Below are 22,847 nucleotides of genomic sequence, written 5' to 3'. Positions count from 1 at the left end.
CTGCCTCGGAAACCCAAGGAGGGGTCGCTATGAGTCGGGGCCGACTCGATGGCAAATAACAACAACAACAACAATGAGTCAGAATTGGCTTGATGACAGTGGGTTTTTAGGGGATATGCTCCAGAAGGATGGTGATGGCTTGCTGAATGTGTGTTTGATATGTATTAAGACATTTGAATGGATGGATGGGTGAGTGAGTGGATAGATGGAAGTATCAACAAATGGATTGATGATTTCTCAATGGAGAAATGTAAAGAGACACGGATAGATAGATAGATATGGATAATTGGACGGAATAGATTGATGATTGAATGAATCAATGTAAGGATACATTATGTTTATATAAATAACTGGATGGGTAGATACATTGAGAAAGAAATGAATAGATACATAATACATGAAAAGACAAACCACTATATCGAAAAAATGGTTGGGTGTATGTATGCATGTATGTATGGATGGATGGATAGATGCATGTATAGATGGAGGGACAGGTAGGTGGATTGAGGGATGGATGGATGGATGAATGGATGGATCGATGGGTGGGTGGATGGATGGCTAGATAGATGGATGGGTGGGTGGGTGGATAGGTGGGTGGGTGGGTGGATCGATGGGTGGGTGGATGGATGGCTAGATAGATGGATGGGTGGGTGGGTGGGTGGATGGGTGGATGGATGGATCAATGGGTGGGTAGATGGATAGATGGTGGGTGGATGGATAGGTGGATGAATGGATGGATAGGTGGGTAGATTGATGGGTGGGTAGATGGATGTATGGATAGATGGACAGGTAGGTGGGTAGATGAGTGGATGGATGGATAGATGGATGGATGGGTGGATGGGTGGGTGGATTGATGGATGGATGGGTGGATGGGTGGATGGATGGATGGGTGGATGGATGGACAGGTGGGTGGATGGATGGACAGATGGGTGGGTGGATGGGTGGATGGGTGGATGGATGGATAGATGAATAGATGATGGATGATGGATGATTAATGGGTGGGTGAGTGGATAGATGGATGAATAGACAAGAAATAATAGTGCTGACAGAAAACACTCAGCCCTACTATCCCTGATAGGCTATACCCTAGCTGTAAAACCACACATTCTGGCCACTGCGTTTAAGGGCTTGTTCTTGCCACCTGCAGCATTTCTGAAAGACAGCCTTGTAGTTCTACTAGAAATTCTGCAGTGACAGGGAGCTCCCTCCATGCCAAAGCAGCCCTCCGTCCTGTGGAAACAGGCATCTTTTTTTTTGAGCCAAACTATGGCCTGGCCACCGTGCGTTCCTGGCGCTCTGTGCAGGGCCTCTGGAACAGGAGCAGGAGTGGGGGTGGGAGCATGCAGGGTACAGACGGAGCGTCAGCGTGCTTTCCTGTGCCTCCTACAGAACGCCCTGCTCGCCCCGAGGCCTGGCCCTGCTGCCCGTACCTTCTCCCAGGTCCCTTTTCCTTCTCCCCGATCTGGGTCCATGTCACTGGCTGGAGGCTGGTAATGGCTGCGGGCACAGCATTTCAGAGGCCTCCTGGGCCGGGCTGGTGCTGTTGTGATGGGGCATTCAAGATGCTGTGGGGTCCCCTCCACACTGGCCACCGAGCCAGCCTCATGTGTGTGTGTGCACGCACATGTGTGCATGCACAAGTGGAGGGGGATCTGGGCAGATGCACCGGCCCTGCATGGTTTCCACCAGCCAGCTTGGCACCTGAGTCACTACTGACCAGACTCTGGCCACACGTGGACTTTTCCGACAGTTGCTGCACTGCCCTCTCCCACCCCCAATGCAGTCCTTCGCATGGCAATTCATGTCCGTGGGCCCTGCTTGCCCGCTGGCTGTAACCTCACCCTCTCCATTGGCCTGTTCCCCGGGTGTTCACTTGCCCTGACTACCCGGCCAACGCAGTCAGCATGCGGGGGAAGTGAGAAGGATGGGGACGGAGCAAGGAAGGGGGCTGAGCTGTCTCCCCAGGATAACCTGGGACCCCAGGGCTGCTGCCCAAGCCTCAGTTTCCCTGCTTGGGACATGGGTACATGGTGCCTGCCTCTTGGGGCCGCTGTGTATGATGGTGAGTCAGGTGGGCTCCCAGATGTGGGGCTGCTCAGCTCAGAGTTGGTGCATCAGACTCTTGTGAATGGGTCCAGTCCCTCCCAGTCCAGCCACTAGCCTCAAGTGCTGTCCAGTGAGTCACGGTGGCTCAGCCCAACCAGAGAAGCAGTGGGCTGGGCTGTTTTCCTGGGCCTTGGCCAACAGGGACCAGGCGAGGGGGGCCGGGCTGACCAGGGCATGGGCGCCAACCTTGTGCCCGCTGGTCCTTCTCAGGAGCAAGCTCCCTGCTGCCACACGGGGGGGGGGGGCTGTATTAGGGCATCTCTCCTCCTGGGGTCCCACTGTCAGGACCTCCCAGGAAGGCTGCGAGGCCAGGCGGGTAGCAGCTTCCCCTCTTGGGGACCAGAATGGACTGCTGGGGCGCCCCTTGAGGTGATAACAGGAGTAGAGGGCTGGGAATAAACAAAGGGAACCGGGAGAGGGGAGGGGAGGGGGGGCAGAGGAGGAAGGGGAGAGAGATGGGGGGCAGGGATGGGGGAGGGGGAGGGGACGGGAGGGCGTTGAAGATAGGGACAGAGACTCCAGAGGGAGGGGAGAGTGGAGCTGGGAGCTGAGGGCAGAGAAGGGTGGGAGGAAGAGGAGCGGGCAGAGGTCCCAGGACCTGGCGTGGGTGAGGGGAGAGGAGGCAGGTCAGACAGAGCTGGACCAAAGCTCGGATGAAGGGGAGAAAAAGGGGAGGGCCAGGGGAGCGGGCGAGAGGCCGAGGAGACAGGCTGGAGAGGAGCGTGGGGACCCGGTGCCCAGTGCCCGGGCCAGGCGGGTGCGGGAGCCAGAGGAGGGAGAGGCAGGAGCCGCCCAGGTAGCCTGAGGGGGAGGCAGAGGCAGGCAAAGGGAGGGGAGGAGAGAGGAGAGACGCTGGCCGGCCACAGCTTCGAGGGCCACGGCAGCAGGTCCTCGAAGCCCGCGCTGCAGCCGGGCGCCTGTCCCGCTAACAGTTTAGCGGACTGGGAAGGAGGTGGAGAGCCGAGGGCGGAGGAGGGGGCTGAGGAACAAAAGGAAGCAGCTGCTCCACGTCCTGCACGAGGGGAGGGCAGAGGGAGCCCCACAGAGTCAGGAAAGCCCACAGCACCCAGGGACAGAGGGACCGGGCGCCCGGGGGACAGCTCGGGGCACAGGGTGGGACAGACAGACATCAGGTCCCAGAGACAGCCAGCCAGCCAGGAGACAGGGAGGGAGGGAGCCAGGGGGGTCAGACAGCCAACAGAGAGACAGCTCAGAGACAGAGGGACAGGGACAGAGAACAGGACAGGAGCAGAAAGGAGTCACCGGGAGAGGCCGGTCAGCCAGTGGGACGCTGAGAGGGAGGAGGCCACAGGCCCGGAAAGCCGGCTGGACAGGAGCCTTTGAAGAAGGCACGGTGTCCCCAGGGCTGGGGTCAGGCGAGGTCACAGGCCGCAGGCAGCATGAGCAGCACCGCGCTCCTGCGGAGAGGCCCAAGCAGACACGGCCTGGAGACGCTCCTGAGGTAGGTTGCTCCCAGCCCAGGCAAGCGGGCAGTGTGCCCACAGCAGGGCTGGCACCGTGGATCCTGGGCCTGACCGGCACGAGGGTGCGAGCACCTGGCCCTGGCCCCACCAGGCTCTGTGCCTCTGAGCAGCGGGCAGGGTGAGGGGCGTGCACGTGTGTGTGTGTGTGTGTGCGTGCGCGCGCGTGTGTGTGTGTTTGTGTGTGTGACACTAGTGCCCAGGTCATCGCTCGACTCTGCAAGGTGGCCTGCTCCCACCCAGGGGTCTCCACTGGGCTTGGCACCATAGCTGTTGCCAGATGCAGGGATCCTGAAGGACTGGGAAGCTGGGCTCTGAGTCCTGCTGGCCCTGGGCACCTTCCTGGCCACCTCCTTAGGTGACAGAAGATGCACTGGGTTTGCCAGTCCTGTTGGCCATCTTTGCTCTTAGCAGGCCCACCCTGCGTTGAGTGACAGCTCGGGCTGCTGTTCCAAGTCCCTGCCCCTCACTCCCCTCTGGGGGTCTGGGCCCCATGCCACGCCCTCTCAACTGGCCTCAGTTTCTTCTCCCGTGGTGCCCACCTCCAGAGCCCCTGGTGAGAGTTCAGAGTGGTTGGTGGGCGCAGACACCCCGGAGAACAGCAAGCTGCCTGTGAGGCCCTTCCTTCTCCAGGTGGTTAAGGCCCAGCTGAAGTGCCACCTCCTGCATGAAGCCCTCTTTGGCTTCTCCCCAGCCAGGTGGGCTGGGCTCCATTGCCAGGTCGACAAGCCCACTGCCTATCTGCCTCCGGCAGTAAGGGGCCTAGTGGCCAGGCCGGGAGATTCCAGAGGACAGGAATGGCCCCGGTCCACCCAAGCCCAGCACACGGTGCTGCTACTAGGGGAGGGGTGGCACCTCCATCATTTGGGGTCGGGCCGACCCACAGAGGGCTCGCCAGGCTCCACCTGGCCTAGGGCTGCTGTCCAGGTCAGGAGCAGGCTGGTTTGGGGCTGGACCCTTTTCTGGCCCTTCCTGGCCTCCACTCACAAGGTGGACCCGAGTCACGGCATCCTCTCGACTCCCCGTCCTTCCCGGCTGCTCAGGTGCTGCCGCTGCCCAGGGGCCACCTCCTGCAGCTCTCATGCCCCACATGGGACCCCACGGTGGCCGTCGGTGGCCTCCAGGGGATGGCGGGAGGTATGGCTGGATCCATTCCCTCGGCTCAGCAGCTCCACTTAGCAACCAGCGGGGAAACTGAGGCCCAGGAGGGGAGCGGGGAGGGGAGCCTGAGCCACGCAAGGTCTACCTGCTGTGACTGGTTTCCTTGCCAAACCCTGTACTGGGCCCTGGGAGTGGCCACTGGGGCAGGGCAAGGCCAGGCTCAGCACAGGGCGAGGCTGGGCAGAGTCAACCAGGTACCTTCTAAAGAACCACAGTTTGTCAGGGCAGGTGACAGGTGACAGGTGACATGCCCGTGGCTGCACTCACAGTCGTGCACACAGACGTGCACGGCTCGAGGCCCCTGACCCGCCCCAGGCTGACTGGTGCATGCCCACCCCCTGCCATCTGATAAGCTCCGTGCCCTCTTCTTCCTAGGGCAGCAGTCTGCAGGCAGGATTGGTCCCTAGGGCTGGGGAAGCCAGGCCTCCAAACCCCAGGCCCACAGGGGCGTGGCTGCCATGGATGAGTGGGCAGGCTGAGGTGTGTGGGGGTCTGTCCAGATCTGGTCCTGTCTGGGAGTCTGCAAAGGAGGCAGGAGCACATGGGCTCGTGGCCCCAGCCTCTGGGCAGGGACTTGGGGCCCAGTGGGGAGATGGGCCAGTGGTGAGGCAGCCGATGTCCTAGAGCACATCACCCATGGCTCCTCAGGCCTGGGGATGCCCAGAGGTGCCACAGCCCCTGGTAACACCATGGCCACCTCAGAGAGGCTCAGCACAGGTTGGCACGAGGGCTGGACCCAGCTGGGCTCAGGGCCGAGGGAGGCTGGCTGCAGGTATGGCTCCGGGTTGAAGATGCTCATGGGTGACCCCCCGGAGAGGAAGAGGGAGGGTGCTGAGCAGCACCGAGCAGGGCCCACTGCCCCCCTAGACGGCAGGGCAGCTGGAGGTGAGACCCGGGTGCAGGCGTGAGGTGGGGCCAGGCCCGGCCTGGTGGGCTGGAGGGAGTTGGGTGTCAACTAGGAGCTCTGCCCTGGGACGTGATCCTGCTGTTTGTGAGAGGAAGGCAAAAAAAAAGAGGGAAGAGAAAGACAGTGGGGAGAAGGGCGGGGGGGAACCCCAAAGAGGGTGGGAGGGGGAGAGGGGAAGTAAGAGGGACTGTGGCACCCGCAAAGGTGTGGTGAGGAGAGGGGAGGCCGGGCGGGCGATGGGCCCATTTAGCAGATGAGGGACTCGAGGCCTGCAGAGGCAGCTAGCACGCAGGGCTGGAACTGGCGGCCACTGTCAATACCGCCTGATCACCAGGAAGGCTGCGAGGGAAGGGGAGATCAGAGGAGAAACCAGGCAGACCAAGTGAGGCCACCGGCCGAGGAGGGCAGGGACACAGGGGAAGGAAGGGGACGGGCACAGAGGCAGGGGCAGAGGGAGGGGAGCTCGCCGTCTGTACCTCAGCCCCCAAGTCTGCTTGCTGGTGAAGGCCTTTCCGGCGACCATCGCTGGGGAGACCACTCCCCTCCCCACTCTCAGGACCCTGGTCGTACCATTCGCTAGTGGGGAGCCCTTGGGAGTGACACGGCCCCCCAGACCCTCGATTTCCCGTCTGGGTTGGTCACTGGGTTTCAGTGTGCTGATGGCGGTGGTTCTTTAATGGCATGGCCTGGCTGAGCCTCCTTCTCCCTACAGTCCCCCAGGTCAGGGGAGCAGGATCAAGTTTCAGCCACTGAGCACCCAGAAGTCCATGTGGGTCCCTCACGCCCACAGGAGCTGGCCCCTCCCTTTATGCCTTTATGCAGTGAAGCGTGATGAGCATCAGCGTGCCTGGCTGTGGCCCCTGCGGCGGGCAGCGGCATCTGCGGGACTAGCGGCTGGGCTCTGGGAAGAGAAGGCCCTGGGCCGGCCCCGTGGCAAAGCCCCAGGTTCTCTGTTCTGCAGTCCCCCACCTCGCACCTCAGGAGGATCAATTCTGAAAGGGGCTGGGTATCAGTGGGCCGTCAGCCTGGCAGACAGAGCCCGGCAGCAGCCCCAGGCAGTGGGCTCGGTCATCCACAGGGGAATTGTGCCGCATTTGGGGAGGCGGTGGTGCTCCGGGAGGGCAGAGTCAGGGCCTGCGGGGAGGCGGCTGGACAGCAGGTCCGCTGCGGCCTTGTGCCACGTTCTCGAGGGCCTGGCTGTGCCCCTCCCTGGAGGGCAGCAAGTTGGGACAGTGTGCAGACTCTGACTCAACACGGCTCTGAGCCTGGCGGCCATGGACAGAGCCAGGCCTCGGGGCTTGAGGCGGGCCCAGGTGCAACTGGCCAGGAAGGAAGTGGCAGAGCACTAGCCGTGCCAGGGCTCGGCCTCGTGCAGTGGCCTGGCCCCAGCCCTGACTGGGGAGTGCTCTGAACCCTGCCAGGGCCGCCCGGCCTGTCTGAGCCATGCACTGTGGTTGCAGTCGGTGCCAAGGAGCAGGCAGGCCTGGGCCAGGAGGCACGACTGGGGCTAGGTGCCGTGGGCGTCCCCACACTCCGTGTGATGCCCTGGGGAGGCAAGTCAGAGCAGTGGGGCAGGAGCAGCGGTGAGGAGATGGGCCCCGCTGGAGATGCAGGGACGCCCAGGGACTCTCCCGGGCCGGCCGAGGCTGTGGCACTCTGCTGGGACCCATGCAGCCGCTTGAGGAGACCGGAAAGCCCCACTGACACCATGTCCAAGCAGCGGGCCCAACGGATCTGGTTCCAGGAGCGCCCGGGGCCGTGAGGTCCTGACCTCCGACATGGGGGGCAGTGGTGCAGCGGAGCTGGCTGCTTGGGCCTGGAGGCTCTGGCCACAGAGATGACAATCTGAAGCACATCTTAAGAGGTAGGACACTAGCTTGAGGGATGAGACAGGCTGGCCTTGGACCCTGGGATTGGTCGGAACCACTCTGGCGACAGAGGTGGCCAACCCCTGGCCTGGCTTTTGAAGACCTGCAGGAAGCCTGGGGACTGAGCCCCCACTGTGCAGGCTCTCCCTGTGGGAGGCCAAGCCGTGAGTGGCAGAAGCTCCCAGGAGAAGAACACCAGTGAGTCAAGACCCCCCGAGGGTAGCCTGTCTGTGTGGCCCTCGCATTGGGAGCAGTGGGCCCCCACCATGGCCCTTTCCCATCGGGCGGGTGGGTGGCATCGGAGCTTCTGCAGGGCAGCTGGGTGCCTTTATGGGGCATGGTCTGAGGGGCGGCCTAGAAACCTTGGAGGGGGTGGTCTGCAGGTTAGCCCAGGAGCCTCTGGCTGGGTGGTCTATGAGGCAGCCCGAGTGCCTTTGCAGGGTGGTGTGCAGAGGGCGTGGGTGACTAGTGGTTCCGCTCCGTGCACAGAGCCCTGTCCTTTGCTGAGAAGCTGGGTAGCCCCTCTGGGATGCTGGCTGATCCCTTGGCACCCTGCCCCTGTCAGTGAGGGTGGGGTTAGGATACCAAGGGCCCTGCATGGCACTGGGCATCCCATGGAGGCTCAAGGGGCAGCAGCCATCGTAGGACAGACCCCTTCCTGTCCCAGAGTCAGTGATGGGGTCTTGCTCCTCCCACAGGGGCAGGTCTGAGAGAGCAGCCCCAGCTGGGAAGGGGGCAGATTTGAGATTGGGTGGCTGGGCGTGCATGTTGGCCCTCTGCCAGGGTGGGACAGGGGCGATGAGGCAAACCGAGCGCTTGGGGAGGATGGGGAGAGGAGAGGGCTGTGCCCGGTCCCCTGCTCTTGGTCCCCTCCTCCTGAAGTCTTCTAGACTCCTGCACACAGGTCTGCCGCCTTCCCCTCTCCAGTGGGCCTCTACTGCTTTCTCCCCCTCTGTGTCCTTGTGCCCCTCAAGGCTCGGCGGGGGACCCCCCCTAGGACATCCTTCCAACTGCCCCAAGAACAGCTAGGGAGTGGGCCTTGACTCCCCCTGTAGGGCCAGGATGGCTCTCTGGCCATTCTCTGAGACTCATAGGTATGTTGAGGAGAGAGGGATGCCCACCTCGTTTCCTAGAACACAGTGCATGAAGGGAGAGGAAGGAGGAAGGCCAGGCACGGGTCCTCCCCGCCGTCGCAGGAGGGAAGCTGGGTCAGGAACCAGGGTGAGTAGGCATTAGGAGGCTGAGGTCAGTGGCAGTGGTGTGGCTTTGGCCTGCCTGGCTCCCCAGCTCCCAGTGGCAAGACCTCGTGCCCAGCATCTCACCTCTCGGACTCCAGGCCCTCAGCTGTGAAGCAGGGCACGTCTGGGGCGGAGCATGTGGGACAATGGCAGTGAGGGACCACCTGGGAGGTCATGTGGTGCCAAGTGATGTCAAGTGGTGCAGGGCTGAGCAGAGCGTGGGGGTTTGGCCCTTGCTCCATCTGCCCTCACGGCGGCATGGCTGCTGAGCCCAAGCAGAAGGCAGAAAGGAAGGAAGCTCATTGGCTTTGGGGGTTTTCAGTGGGGCCAGCTGGACCCCCCAAAAAAACAAGAGCCCTTAAGTGCCATCTCCCTGTGGGCAGACAAGAGGGTGGCAGGGTTCCCTGGGGGACTCCTGGTCCTGAAGGGCAGGGAGCCAGCCGCGGCTGTAAGGACCGGCAGGGAAGGCCTGTGGCGTGTGTCCCCAGCGACCGTCCCCAGCGACTGGCACTTCAGACTTTGCACCTCAGGGAGCATGTTTCCACCCACAGGGCCCCAGAGTGGGGGGTTCAGAGAGGGGAGGGCCTGCAAAAGACATATTGCATTGATGGGACTAGCCCCTGCAGGGGGCGCTCCTGGGCTCTGGCACCCCGTCCTGGAGACATCCGGGCACTGGGCATGTGGAGTAGCTGTGGGAGACCTGGGGCAGTGACTCTACTACCTGTCCTCCTGAACCGGACTGGGCACCCTTCCGGGATGGGGCCGTGACTCCTGGGCTCCAAATTGGAGACCACCCCCCGCTGCATCCTCAGGGGTCTTACCCTCTGCATGGTGTGTGGAAAGCCCATGTCCACACTCCAGCATCGCCTCCTCCAGGCGGGCTTCCCACCAGAGGCCATGAGGGACACAGGCGTGGGAGTGCTGTGTGGTCTTGGCCAAGCCTTCCCCCACTCCCTCCACTTTCTCTGCGCAGTGAGGCCTTGGTGGCAAATTGTGACAGTGGGGAAGCTGAGGGTCCACATGCTGGAGGCCCTCAAGCCAAGCAGGGGTCCGGCGGGGTGTGGAGCCCAGGTTGGTGGACTCGCCTCGCACCAGTGTGGACAGACAGGACCTCAGTGTTATCTGAATGGTCAGCAGCCCCCGTAGGAGGCGTGGCTGGGGAGGTGGAGTGCAGGGCTGGGCCAGGGTCTCCATTTGGGGAGGGGCATCCCTAGCTCCCCACCTCCCTTCTGCCCTCCTAGGCAGCTGTGCCCCCTTCTCCCCATCCCACCTCCCTGTAGAACCTGCCATGGCTCCTACAGCCCCCAGGCCTCACCCCCACCTGGACGCAGGTGCTGTCCACAGGGAAGTAGCGGCAGGCCCAGGTGGCCTGCCCAGGAGGGGGAGCAGACAGGCCCGACTGTGGCCAAGGGACATAGGAAAGGGCCTGGTGTGTGGAGCAGGTGGCATGGGGCCTGGTTCCTGACCATTCTGGCCTCACGCTCACCTTGGCCCCTGGCCCCCACAGTGGCACCTGCCCTGGCTACTCTCCTGGGGCTCCCCTTCACCACCCCGCTTTGGGGGACCTCCTGCCCCCCCCACTCTGCACAGCCAAATGAGTTCATGTCTCCCAGACCCCTCTCCTGGGCCCACAGACACGGGGTGGTTCTGGGGCCCCTTGTCCAGCCTGAGTCCTTCCCTGTCTCCCCTATCAGGGCTCCTGGGCAGGCCCCCACCCCTGCTGCCCACCCTGCAGCCACAACCCCCTTCTGGAAGGCACATCTGGCCATGCCCTCCTCTGGCACGGGGCCTCCAGTGCAGCCCTTGCCCTGGGCTGGGGTGACCGAGCCCTTCCTAGGGACACAGGGACTCCCCAGCCCATGCCTAGCTGGCCTCCTGCCTCCACACATACCCCATCCCTCCCTGGCCCAGTGCAGGGCCACCTCCTTCCCTGGCAGAGGGTAGTGCCTGCCTCACCCATGGCTCTTGACTTCAGGGCAAGAGTCCCCCAGGGCTCAGGCCACATCCCAAGAGGTCCTCTGGGCTCCTAGGAGGGAAGGCTGGTAGAGGGGGGCCAGCCCAGCACCAGGAGTCCTGCATTGGGGGCCTCCAGCTTCCTGGCACCTGTGACTCCCTGTCCCCACACCCTGGCCCTGCCCACGCCACCTTCACCCACCTGCTCACTTGGGGCTCTGTGTTCCCGGCTCACCCCCCAGCTGCCTCCTCGAGGATGCAACAGCAAAGCCTTGCCTGGGCAAGGGACCATGCCCTCAGACCCTCCCTGGGCAGCCTGGGGCAGGACCCAGCTTTGCACAACCTCAGTGGCCTGGCATGGTGGCCACATATGTGTGCCCCTGAGTGGGAGGTGTGGGCGCTGCTTGCCCACTGCTGCCCTCTCCCCAGGCCTGCTTCACACGTGTGGTGGTGGGTGCCGTGTTCTGCTACCTGCCCAGAAGCCAGCCTTGGGAAGGCGGTTCTGTGACTCGGTTCCTGCCCCACCTCCCCAGTCCCTCAAGTGACCAAAAGCCTAGGGCATCCACTTGGGTTGATGGTGCAGGAGCCCACGGGGGGTGGGAATGAGGGGACCAGAGGCCTTGTTGTTCCAGGGGACCCATGCCCCTGCTCCTCTGGGGAGCCTGGGAGCACTTGGCCGGGTGGGTCCCTGGAGTAGCCAGGCCTGACATCTTGCCTTCAGCACCAGCTGAGCCCCTGAGCTCTCCTCAGGACTCAGGACAAGCTCTCTCTGTCCTCAACTGCTGGCCAGGTGTGGGACCTCAGGTGGGGGGCTGCAGGGGGCAGGGTGACGCTGGAGAGCGGGCCTGCTGCCCTTTCCGGAGCCCACGCTGGGAGACAGAGCTCAACGCCGACCCTCGGACCCTCAGACCCTCAGACCCTCAGTGAGACTGTGGGGAGGGGCCAGGCCTGGGGAGGAAGGTGGGAAGGAGAGGACAGGGCCGTGGCCTGCTCAGGGGCAGCAGAAGCAGCCTGAGCTGGGGGAACCCTGCCAGCTGGGGAGCGGCAGTGGCCTGGGCCATCACAGGCCTGCATGTGCCGGTGCATTTGGGGGACAAGGCCACGTGGTGGGGGGCTCGGAGGGAACATGGCCCACTCTGCGGGGCCTCAAGCCGACCCCTGGGCTGTGGCCAAGGCAGACACAGGAAATGCCTAATTGTGTTTGTGCAGGAACACCAAACCCCAGGCAGCTGCAGGCAGGCCGCGCCAGGCCGCCACCGCACTCCCAACACTCTGTGCGCGCCAAGGGGGCCAGGCTAGGGCCCCCACCCCACCCCAGGAGAGCCGCCCCCCTCCCAGTTCCCAGAATGGAGCCCAGCTGTGGAACCGCGTGGTGAGGTCACGGAGAGGAGGCCTGCAGGGCCCCTCTACTTACATCCTGGGCCAGAGGGAAGGAGGGGTGCAGAGGAAAGGGCCCCGTCACCTCACTGTCCCTGGGGCAGGGCTACAGGGGTAACACTGGAGACCCCTGCCCACAGCCCCTGTGCACAGTGCCCCAGGTCCCTGCCCAGTGAGGGGGCAGGAAGGTGGCCCTCTGAGCCCATGGAGGTGATGTGCTCAGAATGTGGGAAGTAGGACCGGGCCTCCTGCCAGGCTGTACCGCGTTGTCGGGACGACAAGAACAAAACAGTCAACAGTTCAGCCGGGCCGAGAGTCCTCGCAGGGGCTGACCCGCCGTTCCATGTCCCGGACTCCACGTCAGCATGGTGTGCACGCGAGCACAGGGGTGTAGGGGTGTCTGAGGGGTGTCAGCCCACGTGCATGTGTGCGTACATGTGCATGTGTTAGCACAGATGCCCTAGTGTGGTTTGTGTGCATGGCTCTAACTCTGCATAGGCCTACGTGTGTGTGATTGTAGGGGTGTCAGCTCTGTGTGTGTGTGTGTGTGTGATTGTAGGGGTGTCAGCCTTATGTGTGTGTGTGATTGTAGGGGTGTCAGCCCTGTGTGTGTGTGTGTGTGTGGTTGTTGGGGTGTCAGCCTTTGTGTGTGCGTGTGTGATTGTAGGGGTGTCAGCCCTGTGTGTGTGTGTGATTGTAGGGGTGTCAGCTCAGCTCAGTGTGTGTGTGTGTGTGTGGTTGTAGGGGTGTCAACCCTGTGTGTGTGTGATTGTAGGGGTGTCAGCCTTGTGTGTGTGTGATTGTAGGGGTGTCAGCCCAGAGTGTGTGCGTGTGTGTATGTGTGGTTGTAGGGGTGTCAGCCCTGTGTGTGTGTGTGGTTGTAGGGGTATCAGCCTTGTGTGTGTGTGGTTGTAGGGGTGTCAATCCTGTGTGTGTGTGTGTGATTGTAGGGGTGTCAGCCCACTGTGTGTGCGTGTGTGTGTGTGATTGTAGGGGTGTTGGCCCAGTGTGTGTGCATGTGTGTGTGTGGTTGTAGGGGTGTCAGCCCTGTGTGTGTGTGTGTGATTGTAGGGGTGTCAGCCCAGTGTGTGTGCGTGTGTGTGTGTGGTTGTAGGGGTGTCAGCCCTGTGTGTGTGCGATTTTAGGGGTGTCAGATCAAGTGCGTCCGTGTGTGTGTTCCCACATGGAACTGAGTTGGATTCACGAAAGGAGTTGGCACGTGTGTGTGTCTTTGTAGGTGAGAGCCGGGCATGCCTGTCTTTGTCTGTGCTCAGTGTGTAAGTGAAGGCCGTCCACCACACATGTGGGGCTGTGTGTCTGCCAGAGACCATGTTCATGGGTCTGCCTGGGTCTTTTGTGGTCTGTGGATGTGTCATCTGTGGACAGTGGCTGTAGAGGGCAACTGGATCAACGTGGGTGCCCTGGCCCCTGGGTGTGTTCAGCCGCACCAGTGGAGAGTGGCTGGGCCAGAGGGTGGTCTGGCCACCACAGGAAGTCCAGCTCATCCAGTGAGAAGTCCCACAGCAGGTCTCTGGCCAGACCCCAGACCTACTCACACACGCCAGGGCACACACCTGAAGACACACACAAACCAGAGAACATGTGCACACACACTGGGGCACACCCACACAAGTGGGGCACATGGAGACACGTGAACCAAAACATTCCCAGCACCCCCATCCACACACAGAACCCCCATCCACACACAGGCACCCAATCTACACGCAGCACCCCCATCCAAACACAGCACTTCATCTACACACAGCACCCCATCACACACAGGCACCCCCATCCACACACAGCACCCCCATCCACACACAGTCACCCCCATCACACACAGGCACCCCCATCCACACACGGCACCCCATCCACACACAGCACCCCTATCCACACACGGCACCCCCATCCACACATGCACACACACATGCATACACTGACATCCATGTGCACGTGCAGACCTGCAGACTTAGCCATGGGAATGGCCATGCATAACGGCAGATCTAGCCCCTTGCTGAGCACTCGCTCCTGGGGCACCCCGGGGACTGTTCCAGGCCCAGGCTCCATGGAGTGCCTTCCTACACCCCATAGCCCAGGCCCTGAGATCCTACCACCCCTGCCCAATTGTGCTCTGACTGTTGGCTGGGAGGGACCCCAGGCCCCAGGTCTCAGCTGACAGCTGCAAGGACACCCCAGGCTCTACCTCCCCAGGTACAAGGGGCTGTGGGCTCCACCCCCGCCAAGGGCAGCCAAGGCAGGAAGCTGGCTTCATCTGCCGAGCTGACAGGGGCCAGGTGTGGGGAATTAGTGGCTCCCTCAGGGCCTGTGCGGGTGGGAGCCCGAGGCACTTCTGAGGGGCCTGGTGGTGAGCGGTGGGGGTGCAAGGTCGGAGCAGCGGTCTGGTTTGTGTGGCTGGAATCCCATGTGGCCTGCGGGGGGAGCGGGCCTTGAACTAGGGCCTGTGGAGGGGCCTGGCTTTTGTCTGAGAGGCTTATGGAGACCTGGGAGGGAGATTAGATCATGGGCTGGCGGTGAGGGCTGCCAGAGAGCATCACGCAGCCTCACTGTGGCCAACCCAGGGTCACATGGCGGACACGCGCAGGAGGGGCTAGGCCCCAGCCAGGACCCCGGCCTGCGTCCGGCCCAGCTCTGGGGTGGTGGGCCCCACTGGGCGTGGTGATCCACAGGGCAAGGGTGGCAGGGCTGCGGACCCTCCGTCTGGGCAGACCCGTGAGCTTCCCTCAGGTTGTGCTGCGATGGTGAATGGACTCAGGGAACTGGAGGTGTTGGGGTGCTGCAGGCGAAAGCCCCCTTGCTGGCTTTTACTTGGCCATGGTGACCCTTGAGGTGGTATGAGAGTGGTAGTGTTCGGTGCCCATCCCTGTGGGACCTCTCAGCTCTGGGGTCAGGCCTAGACCAGATGCAAGAGTGTGGTTGGGGGCATAGAGTCCTGCCTGGCTAGGCAGGCAGCCCCACACAGGCCCTCACAGGGCCGAGCAGCAGTGGGGCCAGTCCCTTCGAATGTGCCCACTCTTGGGGAGCCCCACAGAGACTAGGGACCCCGAGTGCTCACTTGCCCTCCAGTGGCCCCCCCTGTGCCCTCCCAGGTACTGCCTGCAGCGGAAGCCACACTGGCTCCAGCTCCATCCAGGGGTCTTTCCAGGCCCATCCAGGCTCCAAGGCCCCAGGACCTCCACCCCAGCCTGGGGCCCTTTACCCACACCTCGCAGGAGTCCCATTTTACAGATGGGTAGACCAAGGTCCAGAGCAGCCTCTCCAGCTGTCCCTGACGGCTCTCTCGGATCCCCCCAGGCTCACCGCTCAGTGGAGCGTGGAGGACGAAGAGGAGGCAGCCCGCGAGAGGCGTCGGCGTGAACGGGACCGCCAACTGCGGGCTGAGGATGGAGACGGTGGTTGCCAGGCCCTGGAGCTGGAGCAGGACAAGCTGTAAGCTGCCGCCCTGGAGCACCTCGGCCCGGGGCCCAACTTTGCGCAGCGGGGCCTGGGCAGAGCGGATGCTGGGGAGGCAGGCCCAGAGGCCCTGCTAGGAGCAGGGCAAAGTGTGGAGGGTGAGGGTGTAGCCGTGGGGGACACGACACAGGCTTGGCTGCCCTGCACTAGGCCCTGGCCACAGAGCCCCCCGCCCAGGCCCGCACCGTGACGCACGGAGGCTGAGGCCGTCTTGGCGGGACCCTGGCCGCCTCACTCCCTCCCCAGCCCGGGAGGCCATGGCGGGCTGGGTGTGTCTCCAGCACCACTCCCCTTCCTCTGGGTCCTGCTTCATCTCTGCTTTTCAGGGTCAGCAGGTCAGCAGCTCGGGTGGGTGTGGTGTTGCAGCACTTACGGCTCGTCGGCCAGGTCCTGGGGACAGGAGCGGGGTCAGGTGCAGGCCAGGAACCCATGCCCATTGGAGCCCTGGGCCCACATGGGCCAGGACAAGCCACCACCTCCACCACAAGGGCCCAGGCCTGCAGTCTGGGGGGCTGGGTGCAGGGCCTTGGCCTGTGAGGACACTGGGTTCACAGGGAACGTGGACACTCGAGCCCAGGGCTGATCTGGGGTCCATACCGGGGAGCCCAGACTGATAGCAGAGGCTCAGCTCCCGGCTCAGGGAGCCCTAGACTGACGGGGAGGCTCAAACCTGCTCTCAGGGAGCCCCAGGATAGTGGGAGGGGCATAATCCTGCCCTCAGTGATTCTCAGACTGATGGAGGAGGCCTGGCCCTCGCCACAAGGATCTCCTACCCCAGAGCCCAGGGGCCGAGTGGGAGGGAGGTATGAGTGGTGGTAAGGGGTCCCAGCCCCAAGCTCTTGCTCCTCTCCCCTAGGGTCAACCTGAAACCCTCAGAGGCCCCTGAACTGGATGAGGACGAGGGCTTTGGTGACTGGTCCCAGAAGCCAGGGCCCCGGGGGCTGCTGGCTGAGGACGAGACCACTCGGGGAGAAAGCCCCCAGGAGCAGGAGCCCGTTGAGGAGGACCCGTAAGTGGTGCAGGCCCTCCCCAAGCCCCCCCGCCGAGCCCCAGTGCAGCAGCTCCTTGACTGCCCCTTCCCAACAAGGCCCCTCAGATGCCCTCGTGGCTAGGAGGGGAGGGGCCAGGGAGGAAGAGAGCGCGACGGGAGGGAGGCCCAGGGGCCTGCGGGGAGGGGTCGGTGAGGCCATCTCATTCCTGGGCTCCCCGGGGCCCTGGGCCCAGTCCAGAGCAGCTGTGGCCGGGCCGGGCTTGCCACGTCAGCACACATCTGCAGCCCACTTACGTAATGGAGGCTCCAGGCCCCCGTACCACCCGCCCCTTCCTCCCTCGAGTCTGGCCATCCTCCATTCCCACGGAGGAGGGGGGCAGGTATTTCCAGATGTGGGCCTTGGAGGCAGCTTTCCAGATGTGCAGGCATGTGCGCCTGTCTGAACCAAGGTGGGCGGGCGTCCGGGGACAAGGCTGCTCCCCAAGTCTCTCTCCCCTCCCCACAACTCAGGCTCCAAGCTGTTGTCAGTGTCCCACAGGCTGCCCTTGGGGCTGCCACCTGTCGGGCCCCAGCCCTTCCCTCAGAGCTTGAACCCTGGGGGACAGGGCCCTCACTGCCTCAAGTTCTCCCCTCTCTGAGCCGGCTTCTGGCCCCTCCTAGGCCCCTGGGCTGCACTGTGTTCTGCTAAGACCTCCTATTCCCAGCCTCCTCTTTCTCATCCCAAATCAGACTCCCACACCCCGGAGGCCAGCTGGTCCTGGCTTGCCCACTGCTCACCACACCCATTCCAGGCCTCAGTTTCCCCATCTGCCCTAGGGAGTTGGTGCCTGCTCTGTATATCTGAGAGGGGCTGGGGCCTGCAGGGTGAGCTGTCCACTGGCTATGGGGTTCCCCCACTCCCTGCTCTACGGGCGGCTGGTCCTTGACAGCAGGGGGCACTTGGATTCTTCTGAGAGAAGTCAGTGCTGCGGCTCCGAAGCCCTCCAGCCCCATCACCTGCTGCCTGCCCACCCACCTGAGCCCTGAATGGTCCTCTATGTGGCTTCCCTGGCTCGGGCCTCAGTCCACCTTGGGTGCGTGGGTCCGGGTCATGTCTGCACGCATACCAAGAGGCCCAAGCATGAAAAAAGGCAGGGTTACCCATCTTCTCCAAGTTCTGGCCTGCTCAGATGACAGCCACACCAACTCTGGCTGGCACCCCCCGTCCGCCACCTCTCCCCATGACCCCCTACCTGGCTGTGCCCCCCTGGGCCACCCATAGGCTCCACCCCTCCCTCACACTCGACCTCCTCCTTCCTAAGACCAAGCTGGGCTGGAGCAGGGCATACAGGCCGCCCTGGCCCCAGGGGACCAGCCACCTGAGGGTGGGCACCACAGGGTGGATGGGGATGAGCAGAACAAAGAAGGGGGCTTATCCAGGAGCTCCAGGAGTGGAGACCCATGGCCAGGACAAGTGGTGGGCCAGTGGCCACAAGGGTCCTACCTCCCTCTGGGCACCACAAGAGGCCACAGAGGGGCTGGCTCTGGGGCCCTCAAGCCTCCATCACCTAAGACACCATGGCACTCCTCTAGTCTGACTCCCCTGTTTCCCACATGGGCAAACTAAGTTTGGGAAATGGGCAGGGGTTCAAACGAAGCCCTGGAATGACCCTCGACCAGCTCTGATGCCCTCTTCCTTCCCACAGGCCCCACAGGCTGGAACAGGAGGACAGCCACAGAACAGACCAAGCCAAAGTCCCCCTGGAAGGGCTGTGCCTGAGCCCAGTGGTGGAGCCCCAGGAGGGTCTGGGTCCAGAGGAAACAGGGCGTCAAAGCCCCGAGGAGCCAGCCCAGGACCCCCTGGGGCCAGCAGAGGCGGGAGAGACAGGGGAGCAGGTGACACTCAGGGAGCACTTGAACCCTGGACCGGGTGGGTCTTGGCTGCCTGCACCCCTCAGGGGTCTCGTGGGGTTGGCCCACACCATCAGGCTCTGCAGCCCCTCCCTGGCTCCCATGTGCAGAGTGTTGATGCCTTGAGACCCTCAGGGCCGGTCTGGCCTTCAGGCTCACAAGCTGTGCCCTGGGCCCCAGAGCAGAGGATTCCAGAACAGAGCATGTCAGGGCTGGAAAGAACCTGAGGCCCAGGCAGGGAAGAGCTGTGCTCCAGCCGGCCCTGGGGTGGGACAGGAGGGATATGAATGGCTGGCCACGCAGGCCCCATAACGTCAGCTTTTCTATCCCCATCCCCTGCAGTGTCAGCAGCCCAGGACACCCAGCCCCTTGGCCTTGGAGGGGGCTGCTGGACACGGCTCACCTCCTCTGAGCCCCACCACCAAGGTAGGTCAAGCCCCAGAGCCTGCTCCCATTTCCTCTCCCGGGCACACGACCAAAATGAAAATGCCAGAGCCTAGCTGCATGTCAGCCACGTATCAGCTCCAGGAACACAGAGGCATGCCCAGCTTTTGTCTGCTGTTTCCCCAGTGCCCAGCACTCAGACCATCCTTGTGGTCATGGTTGGGGTGACAGATAAAAGGCTGGAAGGGAGGAAATAAGGGGGTGGGGTGGGGTGGGGTGGGTGGAGGGAAGGAAGAAAGGGCGCATGGATAGTCAGAAGGATGGTGAAAGGGAGGGAGGGAGGAAGGAAGAATGGATGGATGGATGGATGGATGGCTGGATGGATGGGTAGGTTGGTGGACAGATGGATGAATGGATGGATGGATAGATGCTTGGATGAATGGATGGACAGATGGGTAGGTGGATGGATGGATGGATGGATGAAAGGAAGAAGGAAGGATGGTACATGGATATTTAGATGGATGAGTAGAAGGGAGGGAGGGAGGGAGGAAAGAAGAGTAGGTAGGTGGATGGATGGATGGACAAAAGGGTGATTGGGTGGAATAATGGATGAATAAAAGTAAGGAATGGAGGCATGATAGGTTACTTTGGGAACAGGGAGCAGAAGGCAGAGGTTAGCTCAGGGGCACAGATAAGCAGGAGGCAAATCATAGCTCAAATTAAGCCAAAATGGCTATTTGGTAAAGTTCTGTCAAAACAGACTGAGCTGCTAAAATAATGGATGCGCCCCGTCCCTGAAGTTCAAGGTGGTGGAGATGGCCTTCTCTCTGGAGCTGGATGTCTCCAGAATCGGGGGGTCAGTGTAGAAGCCAGTCCCACCCTGCTAAACAGACAGGAGTCCGCTGCATGCTCCTGGAAGTTAGAGAGCGGCTCTGACCCCCCAGGCTCAACTTCTTGCCCACTCTCCACAGCTCATTGACAGGACTGAGTCCTTGAACCGCTCCATACAGAAGAGGTAGGTCCTAGCAGACCCAGGCTCGGAACTGGGGTTTCTCCATGAGGGGCCTGAGGGGAGGGACTGACAGGGTGGAGATACGGAGCCTGGGTGTGTCTGGCAGAGACTCAGGGTGGGGTGCAGAATAGCTGCACGGTGTGGGGCTTGACAATGCTCTTGCCTCCAGTAACAGTGTGAAGAAGTCTGAGCCAGGGCTGCCCGTCTCCAGGATTGACGAGCGTCTGGAACAGTACACGCAAGCCATCGAGGTATACCAGTCTCTCTGCAATGGGGACCTGCTCCATCCGTGCACCATTCTGCCCCCCAACCTGACACCTCCACTAACCCACCCGCCACCACCCAACTCATGTGGCCCCAATAACTCACATGCTCCCACATACACTCCCCCACCAACCCACGCTCCCCCATTGACTCATGCTCCCCCATTGATCCACACTCCCCCACCAACCCACCTTCCCCCACCAACCCATGCTCCCTCACTGACCCATGCCCCCCACCAACCCATACTCCCCACCAACCCATGTACTCCTCCATCAACCCATGTACTCCCCCACTGACCCATGTACTCCACCATCAACCCACATACTCCTCCACTGGCCTACACTTCTGCACAAACCCATATACTCCCCCACCAATCCACACACTCCTCCATCAACCTACGTACTGCCCCCTCAATGTTCACACTCTGCCATCAACCCACGTACTCCTCCATTAACCCACACACACCCCCATCAACCCATGTACTTCCCTACTGACCCAAATGCTCCTTTACTAACCCACATCCCACCAACCCACAGTCTTCCATACCCACGCTCCCCTCCCATCCATGTTCTTTCGGCCCCATGCCATGTGCCCCATGAAGACATCTGTCTTGCAACCCACCATACCACTTGTGCACCCTAGAAGAAGGCGTGTTCCACAGGTGTGCCCAACAAAGACACGTGTTGAGACCCTGCCCTGGGGTAGGAAAGCACTCCTGGGGTAAATAAAATGATAGGGTCCAGGAAGGCCTCACAGTGGGGCCCTCTGACAGGTTCCATGGTGGCCTTCCACTAAAGCATCCTGGGGCTTTGTCTTCCCCTCAGACTGCTGGCCGGACCCCCAAGCTAGCCCGCCAGCCCTCCATAGAGCTGCCCAGCATGGCCGTGGCCAGTACCAAGAACCTGTGGGAGTCGGGAGAGGTGCAGGCCCAGTCTGCAGCCAAGAGCCCCTCCTGCAAGGTAGGGCCCCTCCCATGGGCATGGTTGAGTTAGGACAGAGCCCGGGACCTTAGCAGAAGGCTGGGCATCCTTGGAAAAGAGAAGTGTGAGACCCTCCAGGATGAAATGTGGTGGGCAGGGTACTGGGACATCTGGGGGGCTGGGGTTGGCCAGACGGGCTTCCAGAGTTGGAGACTGTGAGAAGACATATTGGGAAGGGGAACTGTGCGTGATGCCTTATTCAGGTTCCCCATTCCTCTCCTGGGCTCTTGCACAGAGAGGCAAGGTGGGCAGGCAGCAGGCCCCCAGCCAGGCCAGGCTGGCCAGGAGGGAGGACCCCCAGCTTCTAGACTTCTGGCAGAGGTCACACCCGTGGTCTGTTTCCTCCTGCTCCCAGGATATCGTTGCTGGAGACATGAGCAAGAGAAGCCTCTGGGAGCAGAAGGGTGGTTCCAAGACCTCATCCACCATTAAGGTAGAGGTTGCAGAGTGGTGGGGGCGGAGGTGGGGCAGGTAGAGCAGGTGAGGGCCTGGAGAGGTTGTCCTCCAGGTATCTGGGAGGGCTTCCTGGAGGCAGCACTGCCTCCCACCTAGGCGTTCCCCTTTGCTCTTGCTTCTTTCTCCAACAGAGTACCCCATCTGGGAAGCGGTACAAGTTTGTGGCCACAGGGCACGGCAAGTATGAGAAGGTGCCTGTGGACGAGGCCGCGGCACCCTAGACCTCCAGCCAAGTGAGTACGAGGCAGTGGCCAGAGCCCAGTGCCACCCGGGAGATGTGCCGTCTGAGCACGTGGCGGCTCAGGTGGGGCCTAGTTTTCCACGTTACTGGGTGCTGGGAGGGGGGAGGTTTGGGGTGAATGCCTGGCTTGGGGACCCAGACTCGGCTCCCTGGACCTTGCACCAGGCTTGGACTCGGTGGGTTTGCTCACGTGGCCCAGGCTCAGCCCGGCCCAGCCTAAAGGAGGACTTGGCTTCTGACCGGATGAGGCCAGCCCGGTGCTGCAGGGGCTAGAACCAGTGCATGTGGACGGGACGAGCCCTCAGTGGGCTGAGGGTCTGTGAGAGCTGGACCTTGGAGAGTCTCTTGGGGTCCCACCGCCCCCCGCAGCACTTGGTGACGAGACAGAAGGAGACTCCTCAGCCTTGGTCGGACGCAACTTTATTAGGGGCTGGGGTCCTGGGCTGCACAAGTAGCACCACTGTAGCCTGTGTGGGACCCCCAGCCCACCCAAGTGCGGCTCCCACCCCCCAGTCCCACTGCTTCCCGTGCACCCTGCCACCTCTCTATTCCTGCTGACGGCTCCCCTCGGAGCCCGGGGCACTGTACTCGAGTCAGGCTGGAGCCCCCATGTGGCATGAGTCTTGGGGTCCCCTGCCCTGTCCTGCTCGGCCACAGGATTGAGGACGCTCCCTCTCGTCCCCACCACTGACACCTGAGACCTCTCCCTCAGCAAGCTTCCCTGCAGCACTGCCTCTCCTAGGGGCCAGCCCAAGAGGGGAAGTGATGGGGGCTGAAGGGCTGGGTCAGGGCACCGGTGGGGACCCTCCTCTGCCTCCCATCGGCTCCTTTCCTGCCTGAACTCAGAGCATTCCACGTCTGTGCTAACTCCCAGCGGGCCTGGGCCTCCAGCCCCTCCACAGGGCCTCCTTCCTGCACCCCCGGCCTGGACCTGGCTCCCCGCCATCCGCCAGGGCCGCCAAATGGCCGACCGGCCGACCGTGCTGAGCTCAGGATGGCCCGACGCCTCCTGCTTCCCGCCGCGAACATAAATCTGTCCTCGAAACGGTCACAGCCGGGGCGGGGGGGAC

The 22,847-nt window shown here is 62.4% G+C and overlaps 1 protein-coding gene across 1 annotated transcript; it reads left to right on the top strand.

Annotated features, from left to right (window-relative positions):
* The first annotated feature begins 5,437 nt into the window (after nucleotides 1-5,437).
* On the top strand, nucleotides 5,438-21,757 carry LSP1 (lymphocyte specific protein 1). The gene is made up of 12 exons (XM_042782106.1): nucleotides 5,438-5,633; nucleotides 6,478-6,600; nucleotides 7,116-7,413; nucleotides 15,401-15,535; nucleotides 16,416-16,568; nucleotides 18,236-18,425; nucleotides 18,759-18,866; nucleotides 19,796-19,839; nucleotides 20,006-20,087; nucleotides 20,925-21,059; nucleotides 21,436-21,513; nucleotides 21,668-21,757. Exons 1-12 carry the CDS (start codon nucleotides 5,438-5,440, stop codon nucleotides 21,755-21,757), a joined length of 1,632 nt encoding a protein of 543 aa, XP_042638040.1.
* The last annotated feature ends 1,090 nt before the right edge of the window (nucleotides 21,758-22,847 follow it).

Source organism: Orycteropus afer, unplaced genomic scaffold (assembly GCF_000298275.1).
Source record: "Orycteropus afer afer isolate SDZICR_OR568_19922 unplaced genomic scaffold, OryAfe1.0 scaffold00244, whole genome shotgun sequence".
Taxonomy (NCBI): domain Eukaryota; kingdom Metazoa; phylum Chordata; class Mammalia; order Tubulidentata; family Orycteropodidae; genus Orycteropus; species Orycteropus afer.
This window is presented reverse-complemented; position numbering and strand designations above follow the sequence as displayed.

What these genes read in the sequence shown, in the direction of transcription:
- LSP1 (XM_042782106.1), top strand. Translation starts at nt 5,438, where the DNA reads ATGGCCACCTCAGAGAGGCTCAGCACAGGTTGGCACGAGGGCTGGACC. An exon ending in GCCCCGTGGCAAAGCCCCAG is followed by an intron (nt 6,601 to 7,115) that starts GTTCTCTGTTCT and finishes CTGTGGTTGCAG; the next exon opens with TCGGTGCCAAGGAGCAGGCA. An exon ending in CTCTGAGCCCCACCACCAAG is followed by an intron (nt 18,867 to 19,795) that starts GTAGGTCAAGCC and finishes CACTCTCCACAG; the next exon opens with CTCATTGACAGGACTGAGTC.